The 20,965-nt window shown below is 42.6% G+C and overlaps 1 protein-coding gene across 1 annotated transcript in view; it reads right to left on the minus strand.

The window, feature by feature from the left end:
* abca5 (ATP-binding cassette, sub-family A (ABC1), member 5) overlaps positions 1 to 20,965 on the minus strand; it is a 120,937-nt gene that overhangs the window by 83,876 nt on the left and 16,096 nt on the right. Inside the window, exons 3-5 of the mRNA XM_038992100.1 lie at positions 13,335 to 13,524; positions 12,626 to 12,799; positions 12,216 to 12,313 (exon numbers count right to left, since the gene is read on the minus strand). Of these exons, the coding sequence (XP_038848028.1) occupies positions 12,216 to 12,313; positions 12,626 to 12,799; positions 13,335 to 13,524 (462 nt within the window). The remainder of the gene's footprint in view (positions 1 to 12,215; positions 12,314 to 12,625; positions 12,800 to 13,334; positions 13,525 to 20,965) is intronic.

Here is a 20,965-nt window from a genome sequence, read left to right on the forward strand (position 1 = left end):
ATCGGCATGGCCGATTAATTAGGGCCGATTTCAAGTTTTCATAACAATCGGTAATGTGCATTTTTGGACGCCGATTATGGCCGATTACATTGCATTCCACGAGGAAACTGCGTGGCAGGCTGACCACCTTTTACGCAAGTGCAGCAAGGAGCCAAGGTAAGTTGCTAGCTAGCATTAAACTAATCTTATAAAAACCACCAATCTTCACATAATCACTAGTTAACTACACATGGTTGATGATATTACTAGGTTAACTAGCTTGTCCTGCGTTGCATATAATCAATGTGGTGCCTGTTAATTTATCATTGAATCACAGCCTACTTCGCCAAACAGGGGAATATTTAACAAAAACGCATTCGCGAAATAAGCAAAATCGTTGCACGAATGTACCTAACCATAAACATCAATGCCTTTCTTAAAATCAATACACAGAAGTATATTTTTTAAAACCTGCATATTTAGTTAAAATAAATTAATGTTAGCAGGCAATATTAACTAGGGAAATTGTGTCACTTCTCTTGCGTTCATTGCACGCAGAATCAGGGTATATGCAACAGTTTGGGCCGCCTGGCTCATTCCAAACTAATTTGCAAGGATTTAACATAATTATGACATAACATTGAAGGTTGTGCAATGTAACAGCAATATTTAGACTTAGGGTTGACACTATATGTATGTATGTATGATATATATATACACTGCTCAAAAAAATAAAGGGAACACTAAAATAACACATCCTAGATCTGAATAAATGAAATATTCTTATTAAATACTTTTTTCTTTACATAGTTGAATGTGCTGACAACAAAATCACACAAAAATTATCAATGGAAATCAAATTTATCAACCCATGGAGGTCTGGATTTGGAGTCGCACTCAAAATTAAAGTGGAAAACCACACTACAAGCTGATCCAACTTTGATGTAGTGTCCTTAAAACAAGTCAAAATGAGGCTCAGTAGTGTGTGTGGCCTCCACGTGCCTGTATGACCTCCCTACAACGCCTGGGCATGCTCCTGATGAGGTGGCGGATGGTCTCCTGAGGGATCTCCTCCCAGACCTGGACTAAAGCATCCCGCCAACTCCTGGACAGTCTGTGGTGCAACGTGGTGTTGGTGGATGGAGCGAGACATGATGTCCCAGATGTGCTCAATTGGATTCAGGTCTGGGGAACAGGCGGGCCAGTCCATAGCATCAATGCCTTCCTCTTGCAGGAACTGCTGACACACTCCAGCCACATGAGGTCTAGCATTGTCTTGCATTAGGAGGAACCCAGGGCCAACCGCACCAGCATATGGTCTCACAAGGGGTCTGAGGATCTCATCTCGGTACCTAATGGCAGTCAGGCTACCTCTGGCGAGCACATGGAGGGCTGTGCGGCCCCCCAAAGAAATGCCACCCCACACCATGACTGACCCACCGCCAAACCGGTCATGCTGGAGGATGTTGCAGGCAGCAGAACATTCTCCACGTCGTCTCCAGACTCTGTCACATGTGCTCAGTGTGAACCTGCTTTCATCTGTGAAGAGCACAGGGCGCCAGTGGCGAATTTGCCAATCTTGGTGTTCTTTGGCAAATGCCAAACGTCCTGCACGGTGTTGGGCTGTAAGCACAACCCCCACCTGTGGACGTCGGGCCCTCATACCACTCCCATGGAGTCTGTTTCTGACCGTTTGAGCAGACACATGCACATTTGTGGCCTGCTGGAGGTCATTTTGCAGGGCTCTGGCAGTGCTCCTCCTGCTCCTCCTTGCACAAAGGCGGAGGTAGCGGTCCTGCTGCTGGGTTGTTGCCCTCCTACGGCCTCCTCCACGTCTCCTGATGTACTGGCCTGTCTCCTGGTAGCGCCTCCATGCTCTGGGCACTACGCTGACAGACACAGCAAACCTTCTTGCCACAGCTCGCATTGATTTGCCATCCTGGATGAGCTGCACTACCTGAGCCACTTGTGTGGGTTGTAGACTCCGTCTCATGCTACCACTAGAGTGAAAGCACCGCCAGCATTCAAAAGTGACCAAAACATCAGCCAGGAAGCATAGGAACTGAGAAGTGGTCTGTGGTCACCACCTGCAGAACCACTCCTTTATTGGGGGTGTCTTGCTAATTGCCTATAATTTCCACCTTTTGTCTATTCCATTTGCACAACAGCATGTGAAATTTATTGTCAATCAGTGTTGCTTCTTAAGTGGACAGTTTGATTTCACAGAAGTGTGATTGACTTGGAGTTACATTGTGTTGTTTAAGTGTTCCCTTTATTTTTTTGAGCAGTGTATATACATACACACAAACACACACACATACATACATACATACATACATACATATAAAAATCGTCCGATTAATCGGTATCGGCTTCTTTTGGTCCTCCAATAATCGGTATGTATATATATATATACAGTGGGGCAAAAAAGTATTTAGTCAGCCACCAATTGTGCAAGTTCTCCCACTTAAAAAGATGAGAGAGGCCTGTAATTTTCATCATAGGTACACTTCAACTATGACAGACAAAATGAGAAACAAAAATCCAGAAAATCACATTGTAGGATTTTTAATGAATTTATTTGCAAATTATGGTGGAAAATAAGTATTTGGTCAATAACAAAAGTTTCTCAATACTTTGTTATATACCCTTTGTTGGCAATGACAGAGGTCAAACATTTTCTGTAAGTCTTCACAAGGTTTTCACACACTGTTGCTGGTATTTTGGCCCATTCCTCCATGCAGATCTCCTCTAGAGCAGTGATGTTTTGGGGCTGTTGCTGGGCAACACGGACTTTCAACTCCCTCCAAAGATTTTCTATGGGGTTGAGATCTGGAGACTGGCTAGGCCACTCCAGGACCTTGAAATGCTTCTTACGAAGCCACTCCTTCGTTGCCCGGGCGGTGTGTTTGGGATCATTGTCATGCTGAAAGACCCAGCCACGTTTCATCTTCAATGCCCTTGCTGATGGAAGGAGGTTTTCACTCAAAAACTCACGATACATGGCCCCATTCATTCTTTCCTTTACACGGATCAGTCGTCCTGGTCCCTTTGCAGAAAAACAGCCCCAAAGCATGATGTTTCCACCCCCATGCTTCACAGTAGGTATGGTGTTCTTTGGATGCAACTCAGCATTCTTTGTCCTCCAAACACGACGAGTTGAGTTTTTACCAAAAAGTTATATTTTGGTTTCATCTGACCATATGACATTCTCCCAATCTTCTTCTGGATCATCCAAATGCTCTCTAGCAAACTTCAGACGGACCTGGACATGTACTGACTTAAGCAGGGGGACACGTCTGGCACTGCAGGATTTGAGTCCCTGGCGGTACCGTAGTGTGTTACTGATGGTAGGCTTTGTTACTTTGGTCCCAGCTCTCTGCAGGTCATTCACTAGGTCCCCCCGTGTGGTTCTGGGATTTTTGCTCACCGTTCTTGTGATCATTTTGACCCCACGGGGTGAGATCTTGTATGTCTTCCATTTCCTAATAATTGCTCCCACAGTTGATTTCTTCAAACCAAGCTGCTTACCTATTGCAGATTCAGTCTTCCCAGCCTGGTGCAGGTCTACAATTTTGTTTCTGGTGTCCTTTGACAGCTCTTTGGTCTTGGCCATAGTGGAGTTTGGAGTGTGACTGTTTGAGGTTGTGGACAGGTGTCTTTTATACTGATAACAAGTTCAAACAGGTGCCATTAATACAGGTAACGAGTGGAGGACAGAGGGGCCTCTTAAAGAAGAAGTTACAGGTCTGTGAGAGCCAGAAATCTTGCTTGTTTGTAGGTGACCAAATACTTATTTTCCACCATAATTTGCAAATAAATTCATTAAAAATCCTACAATGTGATTTTCTGGATTTTTTTTCTTCTCATTTTGTCTGTCATAGTTGAAGTGTACCTATGATGAAAATTACAGGCCTCTCTCATCTTTTTAAGTGGGAGAACTTGCACAATTGGTGGCTGACTAAATACTTTTTTGCCCCACTGTATATAAAATCGGTATGTATGTATGTATGTATGTTATTGGTATAGAATCGGTCAAAAGAAACACATACATACATACAGATTATTGGAGGACCAAAAGAAGCCGATACCGATTAATCAGACGATTTTTATATATGTATGTATGTATGTATGTATGTATGTATGTATGTATGTATGTATGTATGTATGTATGTATGTATGTATACACACACACACACACACACACACACACACACACACACACACACACACACACACACACACACACACACACACACACACACACACACACACACACACACACACACACACACACACACACACACACACCTACAAAAATCGTCAGATTAATCGGTATCGGCTTCTTTTGGTCCTCCAATAATTGGTATGGGCGTTGACATTTTTTAAATCGGTCAACCTCTAAAATCTATGCAAAGGAGATGTGTCACGCTGCTTGAGGCAAATGGTCATCACACCAGATACTGACTGGTTTTCTGATCCACGCCCCTACTTAATTTGTTTTTGGTTCTTTAAGGTATCCATGACCAACATATGTATATCTGTATTTCCAGTCATGTGAAATCCATAGATTAAGGGATTCACTTATATATTTAAATTGACTGATTTCCTTATATGAGCTGTAAACCTTACTTTGCTACCTGACAACTTTACGGTTTTTACTTTATAATTACCGTTTATATTATTTATTTTTTCCCTCACAACTTTTTTTTCTTTTTCCCCATTCAACTTTTTCACTCCGGACGCTTTATCTGGACATGGTTCGTCAGGACCTCCACCATCCGTAGCTAAGTAGTAACATTAACATGATGCCTTCTACTTGCAGTCGCTGTACTCATAATATACAGGAGAACGATCGCCTTACGGCGAGGATAGCTGTGCTGCAAGCCCAGCTTCAGACGCAATCGTTAGGCAAGGGTAATTTCAGTGTAGGAAAGGATGAAACAGCGTCTGTGCCACCAGTAAGTACAGATAGTAGTATAAATCCCCTCGCACAGTCCCCGCAGACGGACAACTTTCTCATGGCTTCTGGAAGGAATGCTTAACCGGTGTCGCTCATTCAGTCGACAGAAACTTTCAACCGGTTTTCCCCATTAAGCAGCGAGTCGGAGTCTGATGGCCGAGCCTTCTCTTGTCTCTACTCCTCCCGTTACGGGGTCTGAGACGCCAAAGCTTCCCACCATTAGCTCTGACGAATTGAAAACCCTAGTCATTGGCGACTCCATTACCCGCAGTATTAGACTTAAAACGAATCATCCAGCGATCATACACTGTTTACCAGGGGGCAGGGCTACCGACGTTAAGGATAATCTGAAGATGGTGCTGGCTAAAGCTAAAACTGGCGAGTGTAGAGTATAGAGATATTGTTATCCACGTCGGCACCAACGATGTTAGGATGAAACAGTCAGAGGTCACCAAGCGCAACATAGCTTCAGCGTGTAAATCAGCTAGAAAGATGTGTCGGCATCGAGTAATTGTCTCTGGCCCCCTCCCAGTTAGGGGGAGTGATGAGCTCTACAGCAGAGCATCACAACTCAATCGCTGGTTGAAAACTGTTTTCTGCCCCTCCCAAAAGATAGAATTTGTAGATAATTGGCTGTTAGCCAGCCTGCCAGCTTAGTGGAGTCTGCCACTAGCACAGTCAGTGTAGTCAGCTCAGCTATCCCCATTGAGACGGTGTCTGTGCCTCGACCTGGGCTGGGCAAAACTAAACATTGCGGTGTTCGCCTTAGCAATCTCACTACGTTAAAGACCTCCTCCATTCCTGCCATTATTGAAAGAGATCGTGATACCTCACATCTAAAAATAGGGCTACTTAATGTTAGATCCCTCACTTCAAAGGCAGTTATAGTCAATGAACTAATCACTGATCATAATCTTGATGTGATTGGCCTGACTGAAACATGGCTTAAGCCTGATGAATTACTGTGTTAAATGAGGCCTCACCTCCTGGTTACACTAGTGACCATATCCCCCGTGCATCCCGCAAAGGCGGAGGTGTTGCTAACATTTACAATAGCAAATTTCAATTTGAGCTTCTAGTCATGAAATCTATGCAGCCTACTCAATCACTTTTTATAGCTACTGTTTACAGGCCTCCTGGGCCGTATACAGCGTTCCTCACTGAGTTCCCTGAATTCCTATCGGACCTTGTAGTCATAGCAGATAATATTCTAATTTTTGGTGATTTTAATATTCACATGGAAAAGTCCACAGACCCACTCCAAAAGGCTTTCGGAGCCATCATCGACATGTCTCTGGACCTACTCACTGTCACAGTCATACTCTGGACCTAGTTTTGTCCCATGGAATAAATGTTGTAGATCTTAATGTTTTTCCTCATAATCCTGGACTATCGGACCACCATTTTATTACGTTTGCAATCGCAACAAATAATCTGCTCAGACCCCAACCAAGGAGCATCAAAAGTTGTGCTATAAATTCTCAGACAACACAAAGATTCCTTGATGCCCTTCCAGACTCCCTCTGCCTACCCAAGGACGTCAGAGAACAAAAATCAGTTAACCACCTAACTGAGGAACTCAATTTAACCTTGCGCAATACCCTAGATGCAGTTGCACCCCTAAAAACTAAAAACATTTGTCATAAGAAACTAACTCCCTGGTATACAGAAAATACCCGAGCTCTGAAGCAAGCTTCCAGAAAATTGGAACGGAAATGGCGCCACACCAAACTGGAAGTATTCCGACTAGCTTGGAAAGACAGTACCGTGCAGTATCGAAGAGCCCTCACTGCTGCTCGATCATCCTATTTTTCCAACTTAATTGAGGAAAATAAGAACAATCCGAAATTTCTTTTTGATACTGTCGCAAAGCTAACTAAAAAGCAGCATTCCCCAAGTGAGGATGGCTTTCACTTCAGCAGTAATAAATTCATGAACTTCTTTGAGGAAAAGATCATGATCATTAGAAAGCAAATTACGGACTCCTCTTTAAATCTGCGTATTCCTCCAAAGCTCAGCTGTCCTGAGTCTGCACAACTCTGCCAGGACCTAGGATCAAGAGAGACACTCTAGTGTTTTAGTACTATATCTCTTGACACAATGATGAAAATAATCATGGCCTCTAAACCTTCAAGCTGCATACTGGACCCTATTCCAACTAAACTACTGAAAGAGCTGCTTCCTGTGCTCGGCCCTCCTATGTTGAACATAATAAACGGCTCTCTATCCACCGGATGTGTACCAAACTCACTAAAAGTGTCAGTAAAAAAGCCTCTCTTGAAAAAGCCAAACCTTGACCCAGAAAATATAAAAAACTATCGGCCTATATCGAATCTTCCATTCCTCTCAATTAAAAAAAAAAAAAAAAAGCTGTTAAGCAACTCACTGCCTTCCTGAAGACAAACAATGTATACGAAATGCTTCAGTCTGGTTTTAGACCCCATCATAGCACTGAGACCGCACTTGTGTAGGTGGTAAATGACCTTTTAATGGCGTCCGAGGCTCTGCATCTGTCCTCGTGCTCCTAGACCTTAGTGCTGCCTTTGATACCATCGATCACCACATTCTTTTGGAGAGATTGGAAACCCAAATTGGTCTACACGGACATGTTCTGGCCTGGTTTAGATCTTATCTGTCGGAAAGATATCAGTTTGTCTCTGTGAATGGTTTGTCCTCTGACAAATCAACTGTACATTTCGGTGTTCCTCAAGGTTCCGTTTTGGGACCACTATTGTTTTCACTATATATTTTACCTCTTGAGGATGTCATTCGAAAACATAATGTTAACTTTCACTGCTATGCGGATGACACACAGCTGTACATTTCAATGAAACATGGTGAAGCCCCAAAATTGTCCTCGCTAGAAGCCTGTGTTTCAGACATAAGGAAGTGGATGGCTGCAAACGTTCTACTTTTAAACTCGGACAAAACAGAGATGCTTGTTCTAGGTCCCAAGAAACAAAGCGATCTTCTGTTGAATCTGACAATTAATCTTGATGGTTGTAAAGTCGTCTCAAATAAAACTGTGAAGGACCTCGGCGTAACTCTGGACCTTGATCTCTCTTTTGACGAACATATCAAGACTTTTTCAATGACAGCTTTTTTCCATCTACGTAACATTGCAAAAATCAGAAACTTTCTGTCCAAAAATGATGCAGAAAAATGAATCCATGCTTTTGTTACTTCTTGGTTAGACTACTGCAATGCTCTACTTTCTGGCTACCCGGATAAAGCACTAAATACACTTCAGTTAGTGCTAAATACGGCTGCTAGAATCCTGACTAGAACCCAAAAAAATGGTCATATTACTCCAGTGGTAGCCTCTCTACACTGGCTTCCTGTTAAGGCAAGGGCTGATTTCAAGGTTTGACTGCTAACCTACAAAGCATTACATGGGCTTGCTCCTACCTATCTTTCCGATTTGGTCCTGCCGTACATACTTACACGTACGCTACGGTCACAAGACGCAGGCCTCCTAATTGTCCCTAGAATTTCTAAGCAAACAGCTGGAGGCAGGGCTTTCTCCTATAGAGCTCCATTTTTATGGAATGGTCTGCCTACCCATGTGAGAGACGCCGACTCGGTCTCAACCTTTAAGTCTTTACTGAAGACTCATCTCTTCAGTGGGTCATATGATTGAGTGTAGTCTGGCCCAGGAGTGTGAAGGTGAACGGAAAGGCTCTGGAGCAACGAACCGCCCTTGCTGTCTCTGCCTGGCCGGTTCCCCTCTCTCCACTGGGATTCTCTAACTCTAACCCTATTACAGGGGCTGAGTCACTGGCTTACTGGTGCTCTTTCATGCCGTCCCTAGGAGGGGTGCGTCACTTGAGTGGGTTGAGTCACTGACGTGATCTTCCTGTCTGGGTCGGCGCCCCCCCTTGGGTTGTGCCGTGGCGGAGATCTTTGTGGGCTATACTCGGCCTTGTCTCAGGATGGTAAGTTGGTGGTTGAAGATATCCCTCTAGTGGTGTGGGGGCTGTGCTTTGGCAAAGTGGGTGGGGTTATATCCTTCCTGTTTGGCCCTGTCTGGGGGTATCATCGGATGGGGCCACAGTGTCTCCTGACCCCTCCTGTCTCAGCCTCCAGTATTTATGCTGCAGTAGTTTATGTCTCGAGGGGCTAGGGTCAGTTTGTTATATCTGGAGTACTTCTCCCGTCTTATCCGATGTCCTGTGTGAATTTAAGTATGCTCTCTCTAATTCTCTCATTCTCTCTTTCGGAGGACCTGAGCCCTAGGACCATGCCTCAGGACTAATTGGCATGATGACTCCTTGCTGTCCCCAGTCCACCTGGTCGTGCTGCTGCTCCAGTTTCAACTGTTCTGCCTGCGGCTATGGAACCCTGACCTGTTCACCGGACGCGCTACCTGTCCCAGACCTGCTGTTTTCAACTCTCTAGAGACAGCAGGAGCGGTAGAGATACTCTTAATGATCGGCTATGAAAAGCCAACTGACATTTACTCCTGAGGTGCTGACTTGTTGCACCCTCGACAACTACTGTGATTATTATTATTTGACCATGCTGGTCATTTATGAACATTTGAACATCTTGGCCATGTTCTGTTATAATCTCCACCCGGCACAGCCAGAAGAGGACTGGCAACCCCTCATAGCCTGGTTCCTCTCTAGGTTTCTTCCTAGGTTTTGGACTTTCTAGGGAGTTTTTCCTAGCCACCGTGCTTCTACACCTGCATTGCTTGCTGTTTGGGGTTTTAGGCTGGGTTTCTGTACAGCACTTTGAGATATCAGCTGGTGTAAGGGCTATATAAATAAATTTGATTTGACTCAGTAAAATCTTTGAAATTGTTCCATGTTGCATTTCTATTTTTGTTCAGTGTAGAATATAATTCCCATAGGCAAATAATAAGCTTTGCAACAAAGTAAAAGGCAAATATAGCATACAGAAAGTAGACTACATTCAATTCATGGAAAATCATTTTCTTGTTAAAACATAAACTGCAATTACAAAACGAAAAACAGCATCACTCCCTTTGCTGCAGAAAACTGGATAAACAGGGTGCATCCCAAATGGTACCCAACTCCCTACGGGCCCTGGTCAAAAGTAGTGCACTACATAGGGAATAAGGAGTCATTTGGGTCTCCGTCACAGGTTCAAAATCAATCATCCAAGCAGGAGGTCAAGTAAGATTGACGTTGAACATCCTGAAGAGATCTCTACAACAACCTTGACCTGTTAAACATGGCGCCGGGGGGAGGGCTGCCATCTTATCGGCTCTCAACCAACCACGCTATTTTGTTTGTTTTTTCGCGTTGTCCGTAACTTGTTTTGTACATAATGTTGCTACTACAGTCTCTTATGACCGAAAAGAGCTTCTGGACATGAGAACAGGAATTACTCACCTCAAATTGGACGAGGAGTTCTTCAATGAGTCGGACGCGAGGGATATACTACAGACACCCGACCAGGCCCAGATCCCCGTGATTCGCTGGAATAGGAAACGTAGGTTTCGCGGAAAGAGATCAGGATCTGCCCTTGCCTTCCGTTCTGCTAGCTAACGTTCAATATTTGGAAAATAAATTGGACAAACTGAAAGCACGTATATCCTACCAACGGGACATTAAAAACTGTAATATCTTATGTTTCACAGAGTTGTGGCTGAACGACGACATTAAGAACAAACAGCTGGCAGGTTATACACTCCATCGGCAGGACAGAACATCAGCCTCTGGTAAGAAACAGGGTGAGGGCCAATGCATATTTCTAAACAATAGCTGGTGCACGATATCTAAGGAAGTCTCAAGGTTTTGCTCGCCTGAGGTAGAGTATCTCTTGATAAGCTGTAGACCACACTATTTACCTAGAGAGTTTATCTGTATTTTTCGTAGCTGTCTACATACCACCACAGGCCGAGACTGGCACAAAAACCGCACTCAATGAGCTGTATTCCTCCATAAGCAAACAGGAAAACGCCCATCCAGAGGTGGCGCTCCTAGTGGCCGGGGACTTTAATTAATGCAGGAAAATTTAAATCAGTTTTACCTCATTTCTATAAGCATGTTAAATGTGCAACCAGAGGGAAAACAATTCTAGACCACCTTTACTCCACACACAGAGACGCGTACAAAGCTCTCCCTCGCCCTCCATTTGGCAAATCTGACCATAACTCTATCCTCCTGATTCCTGGATGCCACCCGTTCTGTAAAATACGGAACGGTTCCGTATTTCACTGAAAGAATAAACATTTTGTTTTCTAAATGATAGTTTCCGGACTTGACCATATTAATGACCTACGGCTCGTATTTCTGTGTTTTTTATATTACAATTCAGTCAATGATTTGATATAGCAGTCTGACTGAGCGGTGGTAGGCAGCAGCAGGCTCGTAAGCATTCATTCAAACAGCACTTTCCTGCGTTTGCCAGCAGCTCTTAGCAATGTTCGAAGCACAGCGCTGTTTATGACTTTAAGCCTATCAACTCCCGAGATTAGGCTGGCAATACTAAAGTGCCTATAAGAACATCCAATAGTCAAAGGTATATGAAATACAAATCTTAGAGAGAGAAAGTCCTATAATTCCTATAATAACTACAACCTAAAACTTCTTAACTGGGAATATTGAAGATTCATGTTAAAAGAAACCACCAGCTTTCATATGTTCTTATGCTCTGAGCAAGGAACTTAAACGTTAGCTTTCTTACATGGCACATATTGCACTTTTACTTTCTTCTCCAATAGTGTGTTTAAACCAAATAGAACATGTCATTATTTATTTGAGACTAAATTTATTTTTTATTTATGTATCAAGTTAAAATAAAAGTGTTCATTCAGTATTGTTGTAATTGTCATTATTACAAATGTATATATAAAAATTGGCCAATTAATTGGTATCGGCATTTTTTGGATCTCCAATAGTCGGTATCGGCGTTGAAAAATCATAATCGGCCGACCTCTATCCTGAACAGCTAATCAAATGGCTACCCATACTATTTGCATTGCCCTTCATGCCACGCTGCTGCTACTCTCTGTTAATATCTATGCATAGCCACTTTAATAACCCTAACTACATGTACATAATTACCTCAATACCGGTGCCCCCCGCACATTGACCCTGTACAGGTACCCCCCGTATATATCCCCGCTATTGTTATTTACTGCTGCACTTTAATTATTTCTTATTCTTATCTCATACTTTTTTTTAAGGTATTTTCTTAAAACTGCATTGTTGGTTAAGGGCTTGTAAGTAAGCATTTCACTGTACGGTCTACACCTGTTGTATTCGGCACATGTGACAAATAACATTTGATTTGATCTCACCTGTATGATGGCGGCGTCAATGAGAGTCTGGAGGCGGATGAAGCCAGAGTACCAGTAATTAGCTGCTCTGCAGTTCACTGAGCTGGCAAAACAGTTGGCTGAGGGAGGGAGGACAAATAAAGAGATAGACAGACACACTCCGTTATTGCCTTCATAACTCACATCTGTACATGGACTAGTGACCAATCCTTTGAATAATCTTGGAGTTTAAAATCATCTAGCAGTATGCAAACAATACATCTCCAAGCGGAAGGCTTTCTATTGTATTGGGGATGTTCTGCTTGTTCAAAGAGGGTAGGGTCAAACTCTGTCTCTCTCACTAATGGACATTAGGAAGGAATAGGCTCAACTCTAGCTCACAATTAAAAAATAAATACTTTATCTATAGCAAAATTAAAATCATCTCTCACCAATAGATTCAGTGTAGTCGCTGGGCAGGGGCAGATGGTTGTAAGGGAAGCGCAACCTGTAAGAGGTGGGTGTGCTGCCCATGAAGACCACCCCAACGTAGCCTGAGGGCTCATAAAGACTGGCATTCTCCAGATCCTCTTCACTAGAGAACATCTCCAGGCGATCCTGCAAGTCTACAGTGCAATCAGGAAATCACAAGAAATAAGGCAGACATAAATACACTGTCTGCGTCCCCAATAGCACAGTATTCCTGTTATAGCGCACAACTTTTGACAAGGGCCCATATAAATCCCCTCCATGCTCCAATCAATGCTTAGCCTACACCACAGGTGTCAAACTCATTCCACGGAGGGCCGAGTGTCTGCGGGTTTTCGCTCCTCCCTTGTACTTGATTGATGAATTAACATCACTAATTAGTTAGGAACTCCCCACACCTGGTTGTCTAGGGCTTTATTGAAAGGAAAAACCAAAAACCTGCAGACACTCGGCCCTCCGTGGAATGAGTTTGACACCCCTGGCCTACACCAAGGCAATGCTTTTAGACTAAATCCATGACGGGACGGGGAGGGCTTAATCCATGCCTTGGTTTTGTTAACCTGGTCACAGTCGCCAAATGCTAACGTTTTAGCATTTGTGCGACAACTCCAAAGCAAGTCAATATCCCCTATATTAGCATTTTACGCACTTCATGTCTATCCTCCTACTTACGCATTTCCTGTGCCACCTCCTCCATGATGTGATTGGTGGCATTGTTAATGGGGGTGTATCCCAGGCCCTTGAGTAAGTGGTAGTCCTCCCTCTCCAGCTCCATGGTACTGATGCCTCCGTAGTAGACATGTGGGTTCAGGGTGCTGATCAGAATCAGCAGGCACAGCAGCAGCAGCGGCAGGATCAACTCCTAGAGGAGAAAAGGCACCAATCAATCAATCAAATCATCTCCTGGAGGGAAAGGGCATTAATCAACCACTCACTACCTCAATTAATAAATCAAATTAATTTATAAAGGGCATCAATTAATCAATAATTCAATGAAACAAATGTATTGATAAAGCCCTTTTATAATCAGCATTTATCAAAGTGCTTGACAGTAACTCGGCCTAGATGGAAGGACACAAGACTGAGGTTAAATTAACATATCAGCATGTCATTCTAATAAACAGCACAGTGACACTACCGTAAACATCCTACTACCGTAAACACTACTCCTCCCCCATAACCACTCGATGGCCGTGTTTGAGCGGATCAAATCTGTGACGCATTGTGATTGACTGACTGATCTACAAATAATAATGACTGAGTAGTTATTAATGATGCAAAGTGATTTGTCAGTCAGTCGGCAGTTGCTTACACTGTCGGCTACAATGTCGAACAAGCCCACTGTCTTTAGCTTTTCCAAGGTCTCAAACTCTCACTACCATCAAGTTTGGCGACAAACAGTGCTATTGGGGAGCAGTGAGATTAATTGAAACACTTAATTGTAGTGTTTGGCATGTCTTGCCCTCAGCTAGAGGCTGGCGTATCTTGCAAACAGCCATGGATAAAAAGATGTGTTAGCTACTCCTATGACATCCCTAGTCCTATGCCTATTAGGTAAGTAAGTAGTGTGAGGCAGCTTGATGTTCTATACAAGTACACCCACTGGACAGGATGCTAGTCTATCGCAGGGCCTATGCCGATTAAGTCCATATAAACACACTGTGGGTTGGTTTTCCGGAGCAAAAAACACACATTATGAAGAGGGTATTAAAACCTCTTAAACGTTATGTCCCCTATTTACGAAACTTAGAGCGGTTCTGACCAATATTTCTGTGTAGAGCGTACCCTGTGAACAGCACCAATTGCTTTACACTCTCTAAAAGCGCTGGTTGTCCCGATTCATGTGTGCTATTGCAAGTGCAGCTGTGAGGTTCACAAACACAGGAAATTGTTAATTTGCATAGGGAGCGACACGTCACATTTTCTGGCCTATCCGGACAAAGAACTTCCTGTGCCTGTGAACCTCATAGCTGAGCTTGCATATGAAACGGGAGTCTATCGGATGCAACAATAGCGGTTTCATCTCGCTGCGATGTTCTCAGCTGGATTTATAGCTCTCAACAGGAAAAAATACAAAATAATTTTGTAGAATTGAAACAAGACCACTTTCTCTTGGTCACAAACTGACTAAATTGCTTTGTGCTTAAAGCTGTAGTTGTAACACGTCTGCACACATTTGAATGGCATCTCGCTCAGAAGACATCCGGCAGAAAAGTCTGTCAGTTTTATGAAATTGTGCTAATATTGTACTGTCACTACAATGATCATATTTATTTACAGTTATAAGAAGGTGAAATCTTACAGCAAGTATTTTATCATTTCATTGTTACTATATTTAGAATAGGGGTGTGAATGTTTAAAAGCTAAAATGTTTAAACAAAATTGGGATCTTTAATATTAAGAAAAATCCTTCAGGGGAATTCTTGTCTTTTCCCCCCACAAAATGTTTATCACAGTGCAACTGGCTTGCCTGCTCTTTCTTTTTGCTAATGACGCAAGTGGGTGTTCACAATTCGGTCTGTTGCACGTAGAATATCCTAGCCTATTCATTGATGATAGGCACTGCTTTCCTGAAGTTGCGAGACATTGCAATCCAAGAAATTGCGAAATTCAACATTCCATTGCAAGATACAGCTTTTGATTGCAGATAGATAGGCCTAGCCAAGGCACTTTCAAGGATATATGACTGCAGTAGATAGGCTACAACTTCATTGCCTGGCTCTAGCAGTCATAGATACGTAATAGGACCATTATTCAGCATTGTGAATTGCTGTGGAATTTTACGTTTTTTCTTATCATTCAACGGAAAGTTTGAAAAAATTGCAGTTTAAACGTTAAGCAAAATTGTCCATTTGTCACCTTAATTTAGAAAGTATTTCAGTCATTTCAAGCCCTGTTGCCCCACTTCTGTTGAATAGGAAAAAATAATTATCCTGAACAAAAATATGAACGCAACATTTCAACGATTTTACAGAGTTACAGTTCATATAAGGAAATCACCCACTGGCGCAGCCAGGCCCACCTACTGGCGTAGCCAATCAGAATGAGTTTTTCCCCGACAAAAGGGCTTTATTACAGACAGACATACTCCTCCGTTTCATCAGCTGTGGAGGTCCTGGCAGGTCCTGGGCTGTCGTGGTTACACGTGGTCTGCGGTTGTGAGGCCGGTTGGACGTTCTGCCAAATTCTCTAAAACTAAGTTGAAGGCGGCTTATGGTATAGAAATTAAATTATCTGGCAACGGCTCTGGTGGACATTCCCAACTGCACACTCCCTCAAAACTTGAGACATCTGTGGCATTGTGTTGTGTGACAAAACTGCACATTTAGAGTGGCCTGTCAGGTGGATGGATTATCTTGGCAAAGGAGAAATGCTCACTAACAGGGATGTAAAAACATTTCTGCACAAAGTTTGAGAGAAATAAGCTTTGTGCATATGGAACATTTCTGGGATCAATTATTTCAGCTCATGAAACATGGGACCAACACGTCACCTGTTGCGTTTATATTTTTGTTCAGTGTAGACAATTATTAATATTTCTATAATATTTGTACTATGTACTTGAGCTTGTTTCCTCAAAAGTGAGTACACCAAAAAAGTAAGTTCCAGACCTTTATAAAACTATGCAGCTTTACCAGTTATTTTTTTAATTTACCTGGCTATCCAAACTCTTTGCTTCGGCCAAATGCTACGCCCACGGACGTTTGTTCTACCAATGAGTCTGGATCGGAGTACCTCCCCGCCAATTTCTAAAACTGAAAAATATTCTAACAGTTCTGATTGTTCCTAGAAACCGATACGCCATTGTCTTTGATACTCCGATTGGTTAGAGATGATCACTGATGACTTCGTTCTGTACAACAGACCTACTTTTCACAACAAACTACTTAAATGATGGCAGTTTCAGACTGAAGTATTGTATGTAGCGAACAATAGAGCAGCGGAAGAATTCAGTTTGAGTCGTCAGTTGGGTTGCACATTTTAGGGAATATTCAGAGGTGGGAACTTTGTGAGAATTAACAGAAATATGCAAATTAATATTAATACCATTTAAATGTATTTAAAATTAAATCATATGGAGACAGAAACATAAAACCTTTCACCATATCGTAGGTAGACAACTTTAATAAAATGAGTTGACTCTTCACATTGAACACACACAGTACAAGTCAAAAGTTGACACACCAACTCATTCCAGGGTTATTCTGTATTTTTACTATAATAGTGAATATATAAAAACAATAAAATAACACATGGAATCATGTAGTAACAAGTGTGAAACAAATCAAAATACTTTTTATATTTCAGATTCTTCAAAGTAACCACCCTTTCTTTGCCTTGATGACAGCTTTGCACACTCTTGGCATTCTCTAAACTCAGGCAGTCACCTGGAATGCATTTCAATTAACAGGTGTGCCTTGTTGAAAGTTAATTTGTGGAATTTCTTTCCTTCTTAATGTGTTTGAGCCAATCAGTTGTGTTGTGACAAGGTTGGGGTGGTAGTAGGGTTGCTCATTTTGGCAAATATTCAGAGCTGGAAATAGGGAATTAACAGAAATATGCAAACTAATATTAACACCATTTAAATGTAGATGTTTGATGCATTGGATATACAGTTGAAGTCAGAAGTTTAAATGTATTTGGCTAAGGTGTATGTAAACTCAGTTTTTCCCCAATTACTGACATTTAATCCTAGTAAAATTTCCCTGTCTTAGGTCAGTTAGGATCACCACTTTATTTAAAGAATGTGAAATGTCAGAATATTAGTAGAGAGAATGATGAAAGAAATAAAAAAGCTGAAAAATCAATGTGATGACCCAGTGGGTCAGAAATATACATACACTCAATTAGTATTTGGTAGCATTGCCTTTAAATTGTTTAACTTGGGTCAAACATTTCTTGTAGGCTTCCACAAGCTTCCCACAATAAGTTGGGTGAATTTTGGCCCATTCCTCCTGACAGAGCTGGTGTCCTTGCAGATCAGGCCTCCTTGCTCGCAGAAGATTTTTCAGTTCTGCCCACAAATTTTCTATAGGATTGAGGTCAGGGCTTTGTGATGGCCACTCCAATACATTGACTTTGTTGTCCTTAAGCCATTTTGCCACAACTTCGGAAGTATGCTTGGGGTCATTGTCCATTTGGAAGACCCATTTGCGACCAAGCTTTAACTTCCTGACTTATGTCTTGAGATCTTGCTACAATATATAATTTTCCTACCTCGCGATGCCATCTATTTTGTAAAATGCACCAGTCCCTCCTGCAGCAAAGCACCCCAACAACATGATGCTGCCACCCCTGTGCTTCACGGTTGGGATGGTGTTCTTCGGCTTGCAAGCCTCCCCCTTTTTCCTCCAAACATAACGATGGTCATTATGGCCAAACAGTTCTATTTTTGTTTCATCAGACCAGAGGACATTTCTCCAAAATGTACAATCTTTGTCCCCATGTGCAGTTGCAATCCGTAGTCTGGCTTTTTAATGGCGGTTTGGAGCAGTGGCTTCTTCCATGCTGAGCGACCTTTCAGGTTATGTCAATATAGGACTCGTTTTGCTGGGGATATAGATACTTTTGTACCTGTTTCCTACAGCATCTTCACAAGGTCCTTTGCTGTTGTTCTGGGATTTGCGCTTTTCGCACCAAAGTACGTTCATCTCTAGGAGACAGAACCCGTCTCCTTCCTGAGCGGTATGACGGCTGCGTGGTCCCATGGTGTTTATACTTGCGTACTATTGTTTGTACAGATGAACGTGGTACTGTCAGGCGTTTGGAAATTGCTCCGAAGGATGAACCAGACTTGTGGAGGTCTACATTTGTGAAGGTCTTGGCTGATTTCTTTTGATTCTCCCATGATGTCAAGCAAAGAGGCACTGAATTTGAAGGTGGGCCTTAAAATACATCCACAGGTACACCTGCTATTGACTCAAATTATGTAAATTAGCCTATCAGAAGCTTCTAAAGCCATGACATCATTTTATGGAATTTACCAAGCTGTTTAACGGCACAATCAACTTAGTGTATGTAAACTTCTGACCCACTGGAATTGTGATAGTGAATTATAAGTGAAATAATCTGTCTGTAAACAATTGTTGGAAAAATTACTTGTGTCATTCCTAAAGTAGATGTCCTAACCAACTTGCCAAAACTATAGTTGGTTAACAAGAAATGTGTGGAGTGGTTGAAAAAAAAGTTTTAATGACTCCAACCTAAGTGTATGTAAACTTCAGACTTCAACTGTATTTACCATATGATATGGTGACAGAAACCTTTTACCTTATCATAAGCAGACAATTGCAAATTATTAAATTCTTCCAATAGAAATAAAACAAACTATTTAGTTATGAATTGAACTTTAAATGAGTTGACTCTTCACATGGGATAATTTCACTGAACAAAAAGAAAGGGAATATTGAATGATCCATCGCATCTCCCAAAAACATTTAACATACATCTATAAAATGAAAGTCTAGAAACTAAAGCTTTGGTTGTCTTCCTCTCAGGCTTCCATGTCTTATCCCTGGAACTCCTCAATGTCCACCTCTTGAACATCAAACCCTGGAGGCCTCATCTTCACTGTCACTTTCCAACCTTGAGGGTGGCTCGTTGTCAGGCTCAAAATGCCTCACATTTGCCCGGATGGCCACCAATTTTTCAACCCTTGTATTGGTCAGCCTGTTGCGTTCTTTGGTGTGTGTGTTCCCAAACAAGGACCAGTTGCGCTCTGAGGCGGCTGATGTTGGTGGGATTTGGAAGATGTAGGCAACAGGGGAAAGAGCCTCAGATCCACAAAGTCCCTTCCACCAGGTGGCTGATGAGATATGTTGGCACGACTGCCATATTGCATCTCCTTCCCAAAGCCCTTGCTTGGAAGTGTACATCGCCAAACGGCCAAGAACCTTGCCCTCATCCAGGCCAAGTTGGCAAGACATGGTAGTGATGACACCATAAGCCTTGTTGATCTCTGCACCAGACAGGATGCTCTTGCCAGCATACTTGGGGTCCAACATGTACGCTGCGGCATGTATGGATTTCAGGCAGTCTTCACACTTTTTGATGTATTTCAGAACTGCAGTTTCCTCTGCTTGGAGCAACCGTGAAGTGGGCAGGGCAGTATGGGTTTCTTCTCTTACATCTGTAAGCAGAGTCTGAACATCAGACAGGATGGCATTATCTCCCTCAATCCGTGCAATGGCTTTTACTATAGGTTTCAGGAGTTTCAGGGTACTTACCACTCTCCCAAAAAATACATAATCCAGGAGGATCCTCTTGATGGGACTGTCCATATCGGCAGACTGTGATATGGCCATTTCTTGGAAAGACTCCTTCCCCTCCAGGAGATTGTCAAACATGACAACACCACCCCAACGGGTGTTGCTGGGCAGCTTCAATGTGGTGCTCTTATTCTTCTCACTTTGCTTGGTGAAGTAGATTGCTGCTATAACTTGATGACCCTTCACATACCTAACCATTTCCTTGGCTCTCTTGTAGAGTGCATCCATTGTTTTCAGTGCCATGATGTCCTTGAGGAGCAGAGTCAATGCATGAGCAGCACAGCCAATGGATGTGATGTGTGGGTAGGACTCCACTTTAGACCAAGCAGTCTTCATGTTCGCAGCATTGTCTGTCACCAGTGCAAATACAGTGGGGCAAAAAAGTATTTAGTCAGCCACCAATTGTGCAAGTTCTCCCACTTAAAAAGATGAGAGGCCTGTAATTTTCATCATAGGTACACTTCAACTATGACAGACAAAATGAGAAAAAAAATAATCCAGAAAATCACATTGTAGGATTTTTAATGAATTTATTTGCAAATTATGGTGGAAAATAAACTTTTGTTATTGACCAAATACTTCAATACTTTGTTATATACCCTTTGTTGGCAATGACAGAGGTCAAACGTTTTCTGTAAGTCTTCACAAGGTTTTCACACACTGTTGCTGGTATTTTGGCCCATTCCTCCATGCAGATCTCCTCTAGAGCAGTGATGTTTTGGGGCTGTTGCTGGGCAACACGGACTTTCAACTCCCTCCAAAGATTTTCTATGGGGTTGAGATCTGGAGACTGGCTAGGCCACTCCAGGACCTTGAAATGCTTCTTACGAAGCCACTCCTTCGTTGCCCGGGCGGTGTGTTTGGGATCATTGTCATGCTGAAAGACCCAACCACGTTTCATCTTCAATGCCCTTGCTGATGGAAGGAGGTTTTCACTCAAAATCTCACGATACATGGCCCCATTCATTCTTTCCTTTACACGGATCAGTCGTCCTGGTCCCTTTGCAGAAAAACAGCCCCAAAGCATGATGTTTC

Source organism: Salvelinus namaycush, chromosome 4 (genome assembly GCF_016432855.1).
Source record: "Salvelinus namaycush isolate Seneca chromosome 4, SaNama_1.0, whole genome shotgun sequence".
Taxonomy (NCBI): Eukaryota; Metazoa; Chordata; class Actinopteri; order Salmoniformes; family Salmonidae; genus Salvelinus; species Salvelinus namaycush.